Here is a 17,548-nt window from a genome sequence, read left to right as displayed (position 1 = left end):
TCCGGTTTTGGTTCGGGGGGTCAAAGATTGTTTCGCTTTCAGCTTTTCTCTTCGGGCTATGGAATGTGGTAAACTTACTTCTTTGGTTTTTATTTCACTTTTTTTTTTGTTGTTTACGTCCATCAAACAATTAACTATCGTATTTTTTTTGTTTCTACACTTTTAATTGTTGTTTAAACTGGTTTTGGTTTTGTTTTTTGCCAGCTTCCAGTGGCAGACAGCGTTGAAAACCAATTAGGAGATATTTTGTACTCCCATCTGGCATCTCTTTCGCCGAATGTATGTCCCTCTCTTTCGTCTGCTAATCCGCAGACAAGTTAATCGTTTGTTGACCTCCACGTCAAGGATGGCGGGGTGAAAGGGGATGTGTTGGGGCTCCATTGCGGTTTTTGAGATTTTTTCCTCTTTCGGAAAATTTGCATAACGCGTTGCAGGCAAACAAACACAAAAAAAAAACTATAGACACCAGACACGAAGTTGAGCTATCAAACCAAGTTCCATCACAAGTTCTTTCTTTGGTTGTTGTGCAGTTTTGTATCTGTGTATCTGTGCGATGCAAGTTCTTCTCTTCTTCATATGCCAAGTCACCACAAATCACGCAACATTTTCAATGTCTGTTTGTCTGGCTCTCATCTGTCTGCCTTGGCCAAGCTTATCTAACCAGTTATCTTAACTGAACGGTACTAACTAAGATATCTACTTATTTTTCGCCTTCATCTCTGAGTTTAGTTTAGACCTTGAGATATGGGGAATCTTTGAATAAAGCTATTCATCCATTAGTTGCGAAATACTTGGTGATACTTGTTATGCATTTTTCTTCTGTTTTTCACCCTTGGTTATTTTTATTTAAGCTTTGTGTTTGCTAAAAAATCACATTTGTAAAAGTAAAAAAATAGATTGTTATATTTCATTTTGAAATAATAGATCCGAAAATTTTTAAATGATTGGTTTTTATGATTTGTTTTAAAATTTTGAGTATTAATTTGGACGTAAAATGTTTGTAAATAAAAAAATTTATTACCTGCCAAATCAAAAATAAAAAAAATTTTTTTTTAATAGTTTTGGCTTAAAAAAATGATGAGCATTCTCAATTCGGTTTACATAAAAACGGCAATTTATAGACATTTTTATTTTTAAACCATCTTTCTCAACTCTTCCCGTTAGCCTTCCAATTAATTTTGGAGAAAATATATACGCATAAATTTTTAGTTAACGGAACGGTAAGAGAAACCTTTGAGAGCACTTTTTATGCTTGGCTTGGCCCAGAGTTTTCAGTTGCAATGCGCCAATTTGGCTAACAAGCAACAAAGAGCAAAAGCAGCGGCACCAAAAACAAAAAATAGCAATAATAATATTGCATTCTCGACAATTTCTTCTGATTCTCTGTTTGTAATTCAACGTTTTCCCCCCTCTTCTTTCGTTTCAGACATGGCACAAAACGTGTTTCAAATGCACAGAATGCGGCATGACGCTCAATATGAAAACCTACAAGGGCTACAACAAAATGCCCTACTGCGAGGCGTAAGTTTAACCAAGTTTATACCACCCCCTAACCCAAGACCGCCCCTTTACAAGACCATCGTCCCCCCGCCATTCGGGATCTACGAACAATTGTGGAAAACACGGTGGGGGCAATCACGTTAAGGCTTATCGTCGCACCCACTCGAAATCGGAATGCGATGCAGGATGGTCAACCTTGATTTGCTTCACTCACCTGGCAATCTTCATTAGCGTCGTTTATCTAATCGCTCCAGGGAGATAGTGGAAGTTCCCCTACCACGGAGATAACGTTTAAATTCACTGGAAAATTGCAAAAACTCTCGAATGTGGGTGAACAAAAAGTGCAGCAGCTGGTTAGGGAAAAGTCCGGGAGGAATAAGGAATGCGGAATGCGGAAATGCAGTTGTGGGCCAGGCCACACAGTGTTACCCACTCCAGTTCACCCGGTGAACTAGTTAATTGTTCGTTCGTTTGATAACAGCAGCTGCCCCTAATGGCGTTTAGATTTAATTGCTGAAGTTGAATTTTTCAGATTGTTTGTTTAACGGCGAACCTATGATTGAATTTAGTTTATTTATTTATTTATTTTTTTTTTTTTAAGAATTTATTCGTTTATTTCGAATGTTATTTACGTAGATTTTTTTTATTTTCCCACCGGTTTAATTCGTTTGGTATTTTTACCAAATTTTATAATTCATCTCAAGAAGTGTAAAATAAATAGTACAAATTTAAAATAGTTTAAAGTAACTCCTGTAAAAATTTTTTTTTTTCAAAACTTAAAATTTGTGCCTTTTCTGAACTGCTAGAACTAGTTTTTCTTTTTAGAAAACAGGTGATTAACTCCGCCATTGAACGTTTTCGCACACACAGAAGTTTTCCTGTTTCCTGCTGAGCTGTTCAACTCGCGAATCGCATGGGGAATCTGTGTCACATGGGGGGCGTTATAAGTCCCCTTTCGGGTTCCCATAACCCCCTTTTCCCATACCTAACTCCACCCCTGTCTCCGTCTTCCGATGTCATGTTCATTGTTGTAGACAATGTCACACACATTGGACTGGGTAAGCGGACAAGAGAGCAAGTGTTTTGCTTTGTATTGTGGCCAACACCAACTCCACTCCTTTTGCCCAATTTTTTGCTGCAGTGCGTGGCTGCATTTGCTGGCCTTGAGCCAAAAGCCAGGGGCGCAGTGGAAGAGGGCTTTTGGGGGATCGTTCTCCTTTGGTTCTAGTACATGTTGTCCTGCGACTGCTGCTGCTCTAATGCAGATTTATTGTGGATGCCACCGCTGCGGGAATAAAAATTCCATGCGGATTGAGTTATGCGTCCGTTAGCTCCATTGCGCAGTGCCCCCTCTCACGATTTTCCAGGCGAAAACTGTCTGGTATCACATGTCCCGTTCGCTTTGTGCGAATTTCCACTGATGTCATCGCCTGCATAAATTGTAAAATGGATTCAGCAATGTGGTTTAACGGAGTAGTGTAGCGGTTACGCCCCGTTTTCCGCTGCCGGCACTTTCACTGCATTTCCTCGAACCGTTTGCACCTATCCGGCCAATGCTGCTCCCCGATTACGTGACGCCACGTTTGGGAATCCGGAGCTTCTCCTTTGCCCGACTTCGAACTAGATTTTTATGCGGGGTACTTGCGGTGTTGAAAGGATATATTGAATTCTTTATAGAAAATGCTAAAGCACTAGATATTCGATTGAATTTATAGATTTTTTATATTTTTTTGGAGTGCCGGTATTGAAACAATATTTCTCAGTTATAAGATGTTTTCAAAATGATGATGATTGAACCTTTTTACAAAACTTTAAAATATATCTCAAAAAAAGGCTCATGTAAATTAGAAAATAACTTTAAAATATATCTCAAAAAAAAGAACATGTAAATTAGAAAATACCATAACATTAAAGTCCCAAATCAATGTTTAATGGAAAAATCCAATCGTCTCAAAAAAATAAAACATACTCATAAAATATTTAATGCTATATTAAACGTGTCGTAATTTTAAAAATATTTTAATGGTTTTCCCAAAAAGCGTTTTCAATTCAAATTTCATCATTCTAAGAAATTCAATAAATAGGGTATTTTTGTATGAGAAAAACAACTAAAATTGTCTTCCTTACATTTTACAACTGCAGCGACTTCAACTTCCACTTTTTGGTTTGCATTTTATAATTGCTTGAGAAGTTTCGCCTGCCTGGTTATTCTTCGGGGCCTTCTGTTAAGTTCCGTCTGCAGACAAAAGATAGTTTCCCAGCCAGTTACGTTACGGGTCAAAACAAAGTTTTCATAGTGCCGCTTTCTTGGGCGTTCGGGCTGAGAGGTCAGTCGCCCAGTGGGGATAACACGATTGCAATAAATTATGAAGTTCATTCGCAGGATAAATGAGGGAAACGTGCAATTAAAGTTGGGCCACATATGAAGCTGAAGTGCCAGACAACTGATTGTTAATTGGATTTGAGGGCCATGGAAGTTATGGCCCAAAGGAAGGAAGTGCTCAAAATTGGAGGAGTACTAAAAGATGGATGGGAAGCATTTAAAATTGTTAATTTTGAGTAGATTAGCTTGGAATAATTTATAATTAGCAGTTTACCATTTACCAAACTTCCAATTTTGTATAGTTTAGTTTTTCCAACTTGCAGAAATTGAAAGATAGAAAACTAATTTTTCATACAAATTTACCTTGTTTGCAATCTATTTTGTTAGCTTGCATTTTAAGCCTTAAGCTTCTTTATTTTTATATTCTTAAAAACAAAGTTTGGTAATGTATTTGTTCGTTTCAATAAGAATAGCTCATGTATTTTAGATTTCTATCAAATAAGCTTTGGACTCCAGTAGCAAACCAGCACAAAGAAAAGGCAAATAAACGCATAGCTCAAATATATCAGATTTAGGGAATATTTCAAGCTTCCTTTTGTCGCCCCCTTTATTCGGAAAGGATACGTTCGACTTTGCACAACTTGGAACTTATGGGTAAATTTCCTTCTCCAACAAACGAAACTTTCTCCTCGCCCTAATTGCATCTTGAAGTAGAGCTTTCCTGGACGTTCTCTACCTAAGGCCGAAAGCAGTAGGACATGACAGGAAAAAAGAGCCGGCTTTAGGCCAGGATATGCCAAAAGTGCACTCACATATGTATACAAACACATGTGGGGAGGAAACTTCTATTCATGCAATTTTGTATACATTACATTACCAGGCCCCATTTAGTTGGAATTGAACTAGAAAACGAGATGTTTACAATGTCTTGCTTGTTTTTGTGTGCACTTTTTTCGCATTTATTTAGTATTTCATTTCGTTTTCCCTTACTTGTGTAAAAAAAAAGGGGCTTGCGAAACATCTGCTGAACAGAAGACCCATACATATGTAGGTATATATCATTGGCATTTATTTATTAACATAAAAACCCAGTGAACCGTAGTCATTCAACCCAACATTCCAAAACCCCGCCCTCTGTGCCACATTTCTTCTTGTCTTCTCTCATTTCATTTTGCATCACAATTTTTTTTTACTTTCGTTTTGAAATGCGGCTTAAATATCCGAACAATACAGTGGGGTTATATGGGATATTTGTATAAATGTGCATATATCTTCGTCTGATTACTTAAGCCGCCCACAAAATAGAAAACAAAAGTGACAACAGCCACAAAAAAACCTTTTCAATTACCAAAAAATAGTTGGGTCAGCAGACTGGCAGACAGAGAGATGGGGCATTGTCTCATTTTCCCACTATTTTATGCCAAATACAAAAATTTGTGGTCGTTTGTTTAGCTACCGAAATGAGCTGGGAGTGGTGTCAACAATTACCCCGGAACACCTTTCTTATCCATCTTTTGAATATGAATTTTTAAAAGCTTTAAACACGCGATGGGGTTTAACACACAGTCACTCACTGCCTTTCGCTGTCTGTGAATGGATTTTCGAACATTTATGCTCACTTTGATTGACTGCAACGGATTATGAATACCGATGATGACGTTGATGGGCCAATGCCAAAACTTTTGGGGGCAAAATACATAAGCCCAGAGTGAGGGAAAGAGAGAGGGGAAAGGAGATAATCGTGTTGGTCGGACATGCATTTAATATCAATTTTAACGCTTTTGCAAATTATGTGTGAAATGATTTCTCTTTTAGTTATGCAATTTCAGCCAGCAAATTAAGAAAATTATTTCTTAATGAGAAAACGATTTTAAACGTTCGAAAAGTCGTAATTTTGTCTTGGTTTAACAGAAATAGCCATTAAAAAAGGAACTTTATCTATTATCAATGATTAATGAATTTATGTTCTTTGGTTATTGGGTTTTATAAAAAAAAAATCTAAAATCATTCGGCATTTTAATTAACTTGCATATAATTTTCTGCAGGCTTGCATTATTTTAGTGGTAAAATCTCTGATAAAGTTAATCCATTAAGCACTTTAAATCATTACACTCAATAAGATTCGAGGAAATAATTTTTAAAAACACACATTTTTAAGTTAAATTCAAGAGTTTTATATTTATTAATCTTCAAATGTATGATATTATGACTTTGAAATTATGTTCTAAAGAGTTGTCTTAAACATTTTAAAACTTATTTAGTAGAGTAGCATACAACAAAAAAGTTAAATAATCTCAAACGTTTCTTCATTGGAAACGCGATTGTAAACCATCTTTATCAGTCATAGCCAATATAAAGTCGTTGGTGCCCTTCCCTGTTTTACTTAAATTGATCCATTGCACAAAAACAACAAAATCGTCGAGCAACAAAAGACTGTCATGGTAACTCAACACCAATCGCCGTCACTGCTTGTTTCACATGTACAAAAATTAAAAAACAAAGAAATGGGAGTAAGAAACAATAACAACAGTGAAAAACCAGAAAAATATGTTGACATCCAATGAATGTCCAAACCGATTTTCTCGTTTATGTGTTGTGCTGGTTTTGGGTGGACTACGCCTAGATTGGTTGGTATCTCGACGGTGGATGATGTGGCCACCACACGATGTAGTCCAGTTTGATGGCCAGGAATCCAGACCTCCTTTCCATCAAAAGCAATTTGTGTGGGAAATCATTAAAAGTGGCGGAAAAAATGCATCTTTTGATTGACTGTTAAATACACTTTTTAGTGAGAATAGAAATTGTTGTGTTAGGTAAGGTAGTAGTTAAAATTATCTCTTTTAAATTTTGACAAGTTTTCTAATGAATATTTCTCTGTAAATACAAATTTTAGAAAATGGAATATGTTTCAAATAATTATTACCAAATTTGTGAAAATTTAATTTTAAAGTTTATTAAAAGTATATCTTTCTTTGGTCTAAAAATTCCGTTTAATATTAAAGGACACGAAAAAGTTTTTAAAAATACATTTATAGCAATGTCCTTATAACCTTTTACAGACATTTTCAGTCTTATTATTATTGGGTCAGTGTGGAAGAAAATGAAGAATTATTATGACCAACAGAACTGTTGTTGGTTCTTATTCCTTTCCGTTGTTGCTATTGTTGTTGTGTATTGTTTACGAACAAATTAAAATTCTTTGATAATAAAAAAGTAAAGCACAAAAAAAGAACAACAATTGCATCATACACATGCATTGTTGTTGCTGGCGTGGCTGCTGCTGTTGCCGACGTACATGTTGCTGTTGTTGCTGTTGCTGGTGATCTATTGGGAACGTGCTGAGACATCCGCTGGTGGTAGCCGTTCGCCAATGTCGCCTCCGGGCGCTTAAGCATTGTTATGTCATCATTACCAGCTACCAGCAACAGTAGCAACACCAGCAACATCAGCGGTAGCAGCAGCAACCTCAGTTGCAACAGCAGCAATGTGTGCCAGCTACAACAGCAATTTGACCGACCGAACGCAACGGCAATGCGGACGATGCTTTCTGCGGTTCGGGCTTTGTACTTATTTCGCCCCTTGTCCCCTCCTTCATTGGTTCTATCTATGGCACACACATGCAACGCATATTGAACGATAAAGCAAAGTAAAGCAAAGCTTACACCAGCAACAACAATGCATTATTGCTGTCCATGTTGTTATTGTTGCACTTGGGCACACTCTTTTTGTGGGGTAGTATTGTTTATCAAAGGTATTTGTAGTACCCCGAAAATTATGTTAGTTTGCAAACATAATATTCATGAGAATTCATTTTGACAAAATAAAAAGCGATGTTTCTTTAAATCTTATCTTAATAAAACATTCTTATAAAAGATTATTTGGATCTATTCTAAACTTTCAAATGGTCTATTAAGATTATATTAACACTTAAGAAAACAGTAGATATTAATTACTTTTCTTGTCTTTCATTTCCTTAGAAGAATGCATCTCTTTTTTTTGTGATAAGTAAAATTTGTCTTAATACAAGCTCATTTTTTTTGAGGAATTTCTTAAGAACCTTGCAAATCAGAAAGTAAGATTTGTCAAAGAAAAACAGTATTATGCTATTTGTTTTCCGAAAGAGTATATCAAATTCGCCACTTTGAATTCGGCTTAGACTAATTCTTGTTGTTTGGAATAGACCTACATGCATCGGTGCTCTCTCAATGATTCTGGCTCTGTTGCTGCTCACACGCTTTGGTCATTAAACGGCCTTGTGCCACTATCAACTATCCACTATATATACCATGTACCTACCATATACCATTCTATACCATCCATCTCGGTGGTGGTCACCTCTGTGCGTGTGTGACAGTTTGCATTGTTTGTCGCTGGTATTCGCATTCCACAGTGATTGCAACTTATTTTCAGTGGGAGAACGTTGTGAAAACACAATTCCCTGCCACCTTTCAAAGCTCGGCGCCAGCTGTAGGCGATTAGGAAATCGCTAAAAAGCCCATAAATATTCTATAAAGCCAATAGACTTGCATGCAATTACGTTTACAATATGGTTATATGGGGGGAGGGCCATAAGACCAAAAGGGTGAAAGCGGGACTTCCCTGCTGTGAGTTTATCAACCTCACGACTCATCGAGGTTGGTTATCAGTTGCGTTGTCCAATCGATCGATCGATTAGCCCGTTGGTGGGTTAAAGCACTCTGCTCATGGTCGCAAACAAAAAGAGTCATGAATTTATGGAACTGGCATGCGTGTGTTTGTTCATTATGATTACTTTTGTATAACAGATGCGCCATGTTATTACTTGCTGCTGCCAATAATTAAATTGATGTATTAGCCTGTGGGGATGAATCACGAAAAACGGTTCAGAAAAGTGCAATCAAAATATCGGTGGTATTGTTTTTTAGTTGCATCCAACTATTTTTACTTTAGTTTTAATAATTTATTTGGGCTTAATGGCATAATTTTGTTCACCATTTGATTTATTTCAGTTATAAAATTCTGGCACTAATTTTAATAGTTTTTAAAGGTATAAATTCAGCGTTTGTCAGTTATTAAATAAACTATTGATTAAATTTAAATGTTTGAAAATGTAATTTTTAAGCTCAAAGGAATTCTTAGAGCTTAAGCTTGTGTCTCCTCAAGTTTAAATATACATTTATAAAACCAAAATGAAATAGTTATATATTCTTTTGTTTTAAATCGTCATGTTGTCATATTGGACTAAGAGTTTTTTTCCCAAACCAAAAGCTCCCACAAATATATCTGCAAATTTAAAACAAAAAAAGAAACTAGAAAACTTTTTACCAAGTCTTTTGATAAATTGCACTCAGCCACAGACAAATCTCTGGCAATGCATTCCGTTATTTGCTGGCGGGTAAAGAAAATCCAAATCAAACCACAGAAATACACGTAGTTTCTGCTGTTGGCTGTGTTTTAATTGATAAAAACGAAGCGTACTGTGAAGGGGTGAGGTCAGAGGTTTTCACACGAAGCCAACATGAAATCAGAGATGGATATGATGCTGTTGCTTTATATTCCCCCGAGCAGAATCAGCATCTCTCATTCCACCCACTCTAGCGGAATTTCCGTGAATCCAAGTTGGCCAGCTGGCGTGGAGAATTTTAAGCCAGAGCTCCGATTGCCACCGGCAGTGTGCGAGTATGATGATGAACTTTATCTGCGGCTTGCCACAGAATGAGCGACTGCAACTGCAGTTTGACTAACGTTAACTCCTCTAACTCTGATCTATAACCCCGTTTTCTTTCTGTTTCCCCCCTTTGCAGACACATACCGAAGGCCAAGGCAACGGCCATTGCCGATACGCCCGAACTCAAGCGCATCGCGGAGAACACGAAAATCCAGTCGAACGTTAAATACCATGCGGACTTTGAGAAGGCCAAAGGCAAATTTACACAGGTCAGTGAAAAAGTTGAGAGTTGAGATGCACAGGGAATAAATATAACCGATATAAAAATAAAACTAATCTTCAATCTAATCTAGACTTAAAAAAAGAAAATATTTTTCTAAAACATTCAAATTGAAAACATTAAATTGCTGCTTAAGATTGGTTATCATTTCGTGTTTTTTTTTGTAACCCACAGGTTTTCGGCTTGTAAACATAGTCTATAGATTAAACTTAAAAGTTGGATACCACCCACCCTACTGTGCATTCTAATGTAAAGTTTTTTTCCCTGTGCTAAACCGAACATACTCCCCATTTATATTATGCCTCTACTAATTGGTTATGTATCCGACAGGTGGCCGATGACCCGGAAACGCTGCGGATCAAACAGAACACGAAGCACATATCGAATGTGGCATATCACGGCGATCTGGAGAAGAAGGCGGCTATGGAGAAGCAGCGAGGATCCGCCGAGGTTTCCGACAGCAGCAGTGAGTAGCCGCATTGCATTCGACCTCTGTCTATTTATTTTTCCATCTCCATGAATTGTATCCCTCTGTAACTGTATCTTCTCCTCCTCATACTCACTGGTATCAAAGCTTTATTGTTTGTGACCGCTCGTTCGCTTAATAATGGTTAGTTGGTGGTGGGCCGGGCTTACTGTTCGAATTAATTTATTCGAATTTCAATTGACTTAATGTGTTTATAATAGTCTATTGACGTCATTCATTCATGCATGCAAACAGATGTATAAAAAACTTACAAAGCATGTTTTCAATGGTCTTATGTAAAGTGTTTATTGAATTGATTTTGAATTAAGGATTCATGTATGTTATTTTAAATTAAATACAGTTTAATAATTTAGTAAATTTGGCAGTAAAATAATTCCTTACAATGCTGTTTTTACCCAAGGAAAAAAGAATTATTAAAGATTTCAAGATAAATCGAATGTAAATTCCTATTTAAACAACACATTTAAAAAAAATTACAAATTTTAATTTTTTCTGTTTCATTTATTTGCATGTACTTAATTAATCCTATGTAAAAATAGTTTACCCACCGTATTTCTACTTTGTTAATATGAAAATGGCATGTCTGCGTTTGCATTTCTGCACAATTTATCTATTATGTATCTATTTTCATCACATCCGTCACATCTGTCACATATTGTAATTAATATTGATTATAATTCCGTTTTTTATGGTTTGTTTTCTTTACTTTTATTTTGTTGCGGACTTTGTTTATCATTTGTTGGCATATATCCCCCACATCATCAACAACTGCAACAACATAATTTGTGTGCTTTCTGAACTACCGTTACCCTAACGATAAACACAACACAAAACACACACATCCACACTAACAACAAAAACTGTGGACAATGTTGTAACTAATAAAATGTCACCCAAAAAAAAAAAACAAAACGATGAATATCGACATAATCGAAAAGATGAATCGGAATATTTCTCTGAGCAATTGGCAGCTGAACAGTTCTCGCAATATGCACCCACAGCCTCACCCATACCGCCAGCAGTGACAACACTACACCAGCAACATCAACAGCTACAACAGCAGCAGCAACAACAGCAGCAACAACAACAGCTTCAACAGCAGCAATACCAGCAACAACTGCAGCAGCAACAACAACTGCAGCAGCAGCAACAACAACAACATCAACACCAACACTATCTGCAACAGCAGCAACAAACCCTGCCACCGCCTCCAATACAACATCAGCAATACAACACAGCGGCTATAACGCCCACATACCAACAACTCCAACAGCAACAACAACAGCAGCAACAACGAGCACAGCAGCAACTGCACGATCCTTATGCACACTATCAGCAACCGCAGGCTCTGCGCCAGCAGCAACAACAGCAGCTGCTGCAACAGCAAGCCATTAAACAAGCCTCACATCTTTATCCCACAGCAACATCCCAGCAGCAGCAGCAACAGATGCCTCCATCTCAGTCGCAGGCAAATCCGCAGCAGCAAGCGCTTAACAGCTACAATGAGATGCGCTCGGCCATACTCCAGAATTCCCATCATCCCAGCGGCAATTCCGTGGATCAGTACGACCAGGCACAGGCGCACATTAGCAACCCCACGCTTGTTGCTGCCCCACAGCAGCAGCAATCGCACCACAGCCTGCTGAATAACAATGCCAACAACGGCGGCAGTTCGCACAGCAACCACAGTAACATCAACAATAATGGACACGGCTCCCAAAGCCAAATGTTGCCGCCTCAAATGAGACGCTCGGCGGCTAGCGTGGCCTACGATGGCAACAACAAGCAACAAGTGTCCGCAGGAGCACCACTAGCAGCCGGACCAGGAGTGGCCCAGAATCACCTGCAGCAGCTGTACGCTTCGCCCAATTATACCGCTGTGACACCTTCCGAAAATTCGATAAACGTTAAACAGCACGCCAGCAATGGCCATGTGCCAAACCAGCAACAGCAGCAGCAACTTGGCAATATCGGGAAGATAGCGGACTACGATCCGCTGACGGATGGGCCAAGGGTGGTGCCCAATGCCGGCAGGTCTAGCACCACTTTGGTCTACAGCTCCGAGCCACGGGGGGGCAATCAAGGTGGTAAGTTGTGGGGCTGGCTAGCTGGTAGTTCGAGGTAGTGCGCTCAGCTCGATGTTACACAGTCATCTTGTCCTTGTCCCCAGCTAGAAATCATTTTGAACCGAAACTAATCGACATTTGTATTTCCGCACAGGCAATAGCGTGTACCCGAAGCGAATTGGTTCCGTGACCGATATCGACCCGGCCAATGGAATTTATGGATCGCTGAGCGGCGCCGAGCAGGCTCACCAGCAGCAGAAGCACCATCAGTACTATCAACAGGTGCAGATGATGCAGCAGCAGGAACACCCGTCGCAACAACAGCAACAACAGTTGCGCCAGCAGCCATCCTACTCCTCCCTGCAGGAAAAACAGTCGCGCCAGAGCACTGCATTGGTGAGTGGTGATCCTCCAAGGGATTAAACTGTTTTGAAATCAGTAAAAAAAAATATGTTTTTTATCTTTTCAGCGCGTCTATCGGGCCATATACGACTACGAGGCGCAGGACGTCGACGAGGTCAGCTTCCGCGAGGGCGACGTCATCTTCGAGGTGGAGTCCATCGATTCTGGCTGGATGACCGGGCGGGTGGAGCGTACCGGCAAGACCGGCATGCTGCCCGCCAATTATGTGGAACAGGCGGTTATATAATAGGGAATGTTCTACTACTGCTGCTGCCGCCAGCAGTTTGTGGTGATCCTCGTCTGCCTGCTCTACATTCTGCTCGTGCTCGCCTTCTTTGTCAATGTCTTTATCGCGGATCGCAACATGCACGCAAATCTGATGATGAGGAACGGCCGGCACGGCGTTCATGGCGGAGGTGGGGGATCGGAGTCCCTCCGCCGGCAGGCATGCATCCCGGGCACCACAATCCGTACGACATGCATGGCTACAACCATTACAGCAACTACCATCCGCAAGTTGATCCCAAGCAGCAGCAGCAGGATGCGGCCAAGAAGACGCCTCAACAGCAGGCCGAACAGGACATTTACTACTATTTCAATCACGTATTCAGGCGGCGGCGACGGCGATGATGGGGTCACACACACCCCAACCCACACCCAAAATTTAAATCTTTAGTGCATTATCTTATACTACATCCACTACATACATAGATATATAAATACTATATATAGACAAGCAGCGGATCATGTAAAAAGAGACGGGAAATTAATTGTAAAATTAATAGTAATCCAACCAAGAACCAACAATCCGATATACATCTTATCAAATAAACAGAGCCACAGCAGAGTTACGAGAAATCAACAACAGAGTCGAATGAGTTTCAACTATGAATCGGCCGATATATGGCAGCGTATCATATATTTGCTTCGATTCCAATACGAAATTGATCGACCAAGCTAACCCAGCCAAGTTTGCATTTATCTACAGCCCTTTAACGAATCAAATTTATACAGATATTTATTGAAGGATATACAAAACGTTAATCAGCTAATTGTACGCTATAGCTAACCAATTATATACAAATACGAGTATCTATAGACAACTCTTCTAGCTAAAATGCTTCAGCATAACAAGTTATGGATAGCCGAATCGCAAGGCAAACGTTTTCTAATTTAATTAGAAGTTCTTAAAATACTACTTATGGGGCAAAAGCTAACGAAAATTTCCCCCTCCCAGTTTACTAAGGCTTTTTGAAAGCTTTTTCGCGTTAGCCTACTCAGATTCTGATCGGTCTTAATCTGATTCTTTATCCCTACAATTTTGTCAATTTATCTGTGTAAAAGAGGAGGACATAGGAGATACTGTTCTTGTTTTTGGGGGAAATTCCTGTTTTTAATATATATATTTTTGTTAAGAGAATAATAATTATATTGTTTGTTTCTAGTGTTAAATTGAAGAAGATAATAAGGAGATATTGTTTCGTTTCACAAAATAAATCCTTGAAAGTGCCTTTAATTTGCTAAAACGTGTTTTTTAGATAAAACCAATTTACTAGGCTTACCAATAATGCATTAAAGAATCAATAAAATATACTTATATTGTAACTTATGCATCTTCATACCATATGCAAAGAATTAAGAACGAATTTCAAACGCAAATATCGAAACAATTTACAAACAGCAACTAAAAATAATTTAATATGTGATTGGAGTAATGTTTATCTATGGCAAGTCAAGCTATATAATGTATTATTAACTTAACTTACACCACACTCACACACATACATAGCTATAGACAACAACTAATAACAATTATATAGGCATAATGCAATTTAAAATGCTTCGAGTGGAAAAATCACCTAACAAAAACATGAATTAATCTTAACTTATCCTGAAATAGAAGCAGCGCCAAAGGCTTCGTTTTGTGAACATGTTACAAATAAAATAAAAATTATGAAAACTAAAAGCATATGCCTTTTGTTTTAAAAACTAAGCTTTCTATTGTTTGGTTACTTTTTGGGATTATCGATTTTCAGTTCCAATGGCATTTAAATTTAATAATTGTTTTGCTATCAATAACGGATACTGGTATGGCCTTTCATCGGGTTTATCGCATTGGAAAGAACATAAAAATTAATCAAAATACAAATTATGCCTCTCCATCTTAATTAGTGGATGGAACTTTCGCTGGTTGGTTGTTTGGGGGTTTCAGTATTTTTGCTGCTAGGTAAGCCCCCTTCGCGAGCACCGATTATGGTGTCCAGGATTATAGTTTTAGAGTTGTTCATGGTCTCCTCAAAGAACTTGGCATCAGCACGCTTCTCCTCGGTGACATATTCCAGCTTCTCGGTCAGCATGGTGATCTTCTCATTGGCCAGCTCAAGACTGCAATAAAATAAAGTATTATTTTTTAGCTAAATACAAAATTTAATAGAAATAACTAGTATTTGCAACATATTTAGTTTATAAATAATTTAGAAATTTCTTAGGCCTAAAGTGTAGCTACATTGCCAAATTAAATATTTAAAAAAGCTTAACAGTTACAGAATTTTTTTTTAAGTTTTTCATGTTCAGTAGGAAAATTATATTAAGAAATTAAATGATTTTTAACAACCAGAACGAAAATACATTTAAAAAAATAAGATATATGAAGCGTAACCTTACTTATGTTGAAAATTATACTTAGTCATACTTAAGTAATTTTCACATAATCACAAGAAGGATCGACTATTGGAACTTTCGAATGTACTCACTGATTCTTTAGTTCCTCTATTCTGGGCTCAGACTGTCCGCCGGAATTCAGAGTGCTGACCGACTGGTACTGGGACTGGTTCTCGAAGCTGAAGGAGCCAATTGATCCGTTAAGAGAAGTGCGACTCAGCGAACTGGCGTAATCGGCCATTCGCTGGGTGCGCTTCTTCTTGTCGGACAGCATATCTATCTCCTTTTCCAAGTCCCTAATCTTTACCTCAAAGCGGCTGATACGAGCCTTTAACTTTCCGCTATGATCCTGGGTAGCCTCATTTTTTTTGCGCTCCGACTCCAAACGTTCTCCCAGTGTTTTGTTCAGCAACATTAGCTGGTTCTTCTCGACCTCGAGGGCATCCAGGATGCCCACAAATTCCTCCTGGAATGAAAAGTTTAATTAAAATTGTATGAAGCTCTATTAAATATTTTGTTTTTACACATATTTTTATCATTCATGCTTAATAAGGTGCTTTATAGATAAATTTGTTGATTAGTAAACTTGTCCTTTTAAAAATATATCTCCAAATCAAGATTTTCACAAACTTTTAACTATAAGGTATACCTTTTTCGTGGCTTTACCTTTCGAAACTCGCGACATGAAAAGAGAAATCCGCCGGAGAGGGCACGCAGGTCCATCTCCAGCTTCTTAATCATCTCCTGCAGACTGCCCATGGCCACATCCTTCTGGTTGACCACTGTCTGCAGCTCCATGTGCATACCGCTCAGCTCCTCCATCTGGCGACGCGAGAGATCCCGCTCCTCGGTCACCCGGAGCAATTCGCTGCGCATGTCGTCCAAGCGACTCTCATACTGAATACGCTGGCGGTTCAGCTTGTCATTCATGGTATTTATATTGACGCCATTGAAGTCGGTCTGCTCCTCCAGCTCATTGGAACGCATCTTGTACTTGGTCATGTCCTCGTTAAGGGTCTTGTTCCTCACCTTCAAAGCCAGTGTCTTGCTGCGCTGCTCCTCCAGCTGGGTGTGTAGGTTAAAGATCTCCTTCTCCAGGGACTCCACCTTGGCCCGGTGGAGGATCTCACTTTTTCGTACTCCAGGAGTAAAGCGATCAAAGCTGGCAGTCGTACCGCCACCATCACCTCCGCCCAATCTCTCTGAGCTGGCATGATGGGATCGATTGCCAGACGACACCAAATCAAGTTCGAATCCCAGGGGCACTGGGGCATACTCCACGCGATCTGCAGCTCTTTCTTCATAGGAGTCCAGCCGAGCCTTGAGCTCCTGCACCTTTTGGGTGAGCGTGATGATCTGCTGGGCACGACCACGCCAATTGGCCTGATTGAGATTGTTGGCCAGTATGTTGATGTTGCAGCTCTCCCCAATCTCGTGCTGCAAGCACTTTTGGGCCAGTTTCAGTTGAGTTTGCAACTCGGTGTTTTTGTTGCGGGTTTCGAAGAGCTTCTGCTGCATACTGTTGATCTTGGCCTGAAGCTCGTCGGCGGAGCAGCCCTTCTTCATTAGCTCCTGGTTCTGCTGCAGCTTCTCCTCGTGGGCTCGCAGATTCCTTTCCAACTTCTCGATTTGGGACTCCCTTTTGACCAGCCGACTCTTCGACTGCTCCAATTCGGCGCGCATCTGACGGTTCTTCTTGCTCAACTCCAAGATCTTTGTGGTGGCTATGGAGGAGTTGCAGCGCAGCTCATCAATGGGCACCGAGTTGAGGACGTCATTGAGGGATTCTACGGATTTCTTTAAGGCAAAAATCTCATCATTCTTGTCCTGGATGGACTGGGCCAGTGACTGGTTCTCCTGCTCGCACTCTGTGAGCTTCTTGCGCAGCTTTTTGGCCTCCGGTTTTGGCGGCTTCGGCTTGCCCGTTGTGGTGGCCACCACCACATGAGCGGCGGCCATGGCTTCATGGTCATGCCGGCGCCGCGAGGAGCGAGCCATCTTGCCGACCAGGCGCTCCTGATCCTCATCCTGCTTGGCCTCGTACTCATCCGGCAGCATGTCCATCGCGATTGGATCTAATAGTTAACATAAAAATATACACAATCGAATCGAACAATTTCGTTGGCTGGGCGCAAATAATTTATAAGTGTATCTGTAGATGTTACGAAATAATCACAATTTT

At 39.5% G+C, this 17,548-nt stretch overlaps 3 protein-coding genes across 5 annotated transcripts in view; 2 read left to right on the top strand and 1 right to left on the bottom strand.

The window, feature by feature from the left end:
- The window catches only part of LOC108042188 (LIM and SH3 domain protein Lasp), a 29,890-nt gene extending 16,938 nt beyond the window's left edge, over positions 1-12,952 (top strand). Inside the window, exons 2-7 of one of the 3 annotated variants that reach the window (XM_017120351.1) lie at positions 1,427-1,521; positions 9,607-9,739; positions 10,081-10,216; positions 11,659-12,324; positions 12,458-12,699; positions 12,773-12,952. In XM_017120351.1, coding sequence (XP_016975840.1) covers positions 1,427-1,521; positions 9,607-9,739; positions 10,081-10,216; positions 11,659-12,324; positions 12,458-12,699; positions 12,773-12,952 — 1,452 coding nt within the window. Of the gene's footprint in view, positions 1-1,426; positions 1,522-9,606; positions 9,740-10,080; positions 10,217-11,175; positions 12,325-12,457; positions 12,700-12,772 lie in introns of all 3 variants that reach the window. The other 2 variants (XM_044460527.1, XM_017120350.2) reach the window with 2 other exon arrangements.
- Positions 12,953-12,958: 6 nt separating this feature from the next.
- On the top strand, positions 12,959-14,676 carry LOC108042190 (pre-mRNA-splicing regulator female-lethal(2)D). The gene is given in 2 exon segments (XM_017120353.2): positions 12,959-13,129; positions 13,132-14,676. Coding segments are annotated over 2 exon segments (375 nt in total). The 3' UTR covers positions 13,336-14,676.
- A 105-nt stretch (positions 14,677-14,781) lies between these two features.
- LOC108042186 (coiled-coil domain-containing protein 13) lies at positions 14,782-17,542 on the bottom strand. Its single transcript, XM_017120348.2, has 3 exons — positions 16,033-17,542; positions 15,459-15,832; positions 14,782-15,090 (listed from the first exon to the last, which is right to left on the bottom strand). Exons 1-3 carry the CDS (start codon positions 17,428-17,430, stop codon positions 14,874-14,876), a joined length of 1,989 nt encoding a protein of 662 aa, XP_016975837.1. The 5' UTR covers positions 17,431-17,542; the 3' UTR covers positions 14,782-14,873.
- Between the last annotated feature and the right edge of the window lie 6 nt (positions 17,543-17,548).

This window comes from Drosophila rhopaloa, unplaced genomic scaffold (genome assembly GCF_018152115.1).
Source record: "Drosophila rhopaloa isolate 14029-0021.01 unplaced genomic scaffold, ASM1815211v1 contig_201, whole genome shotgun sequence".
Classification (NCBI taxonomy): Eukaryota; Metazoa; Arthropoda; class Insecta; order Diptera; family Drosophilidae; genus Drosophila; species Drosophila rhopaloa.
This window is presented reverse-complemented; position numbering and strand designations above follow the sequence as displayed.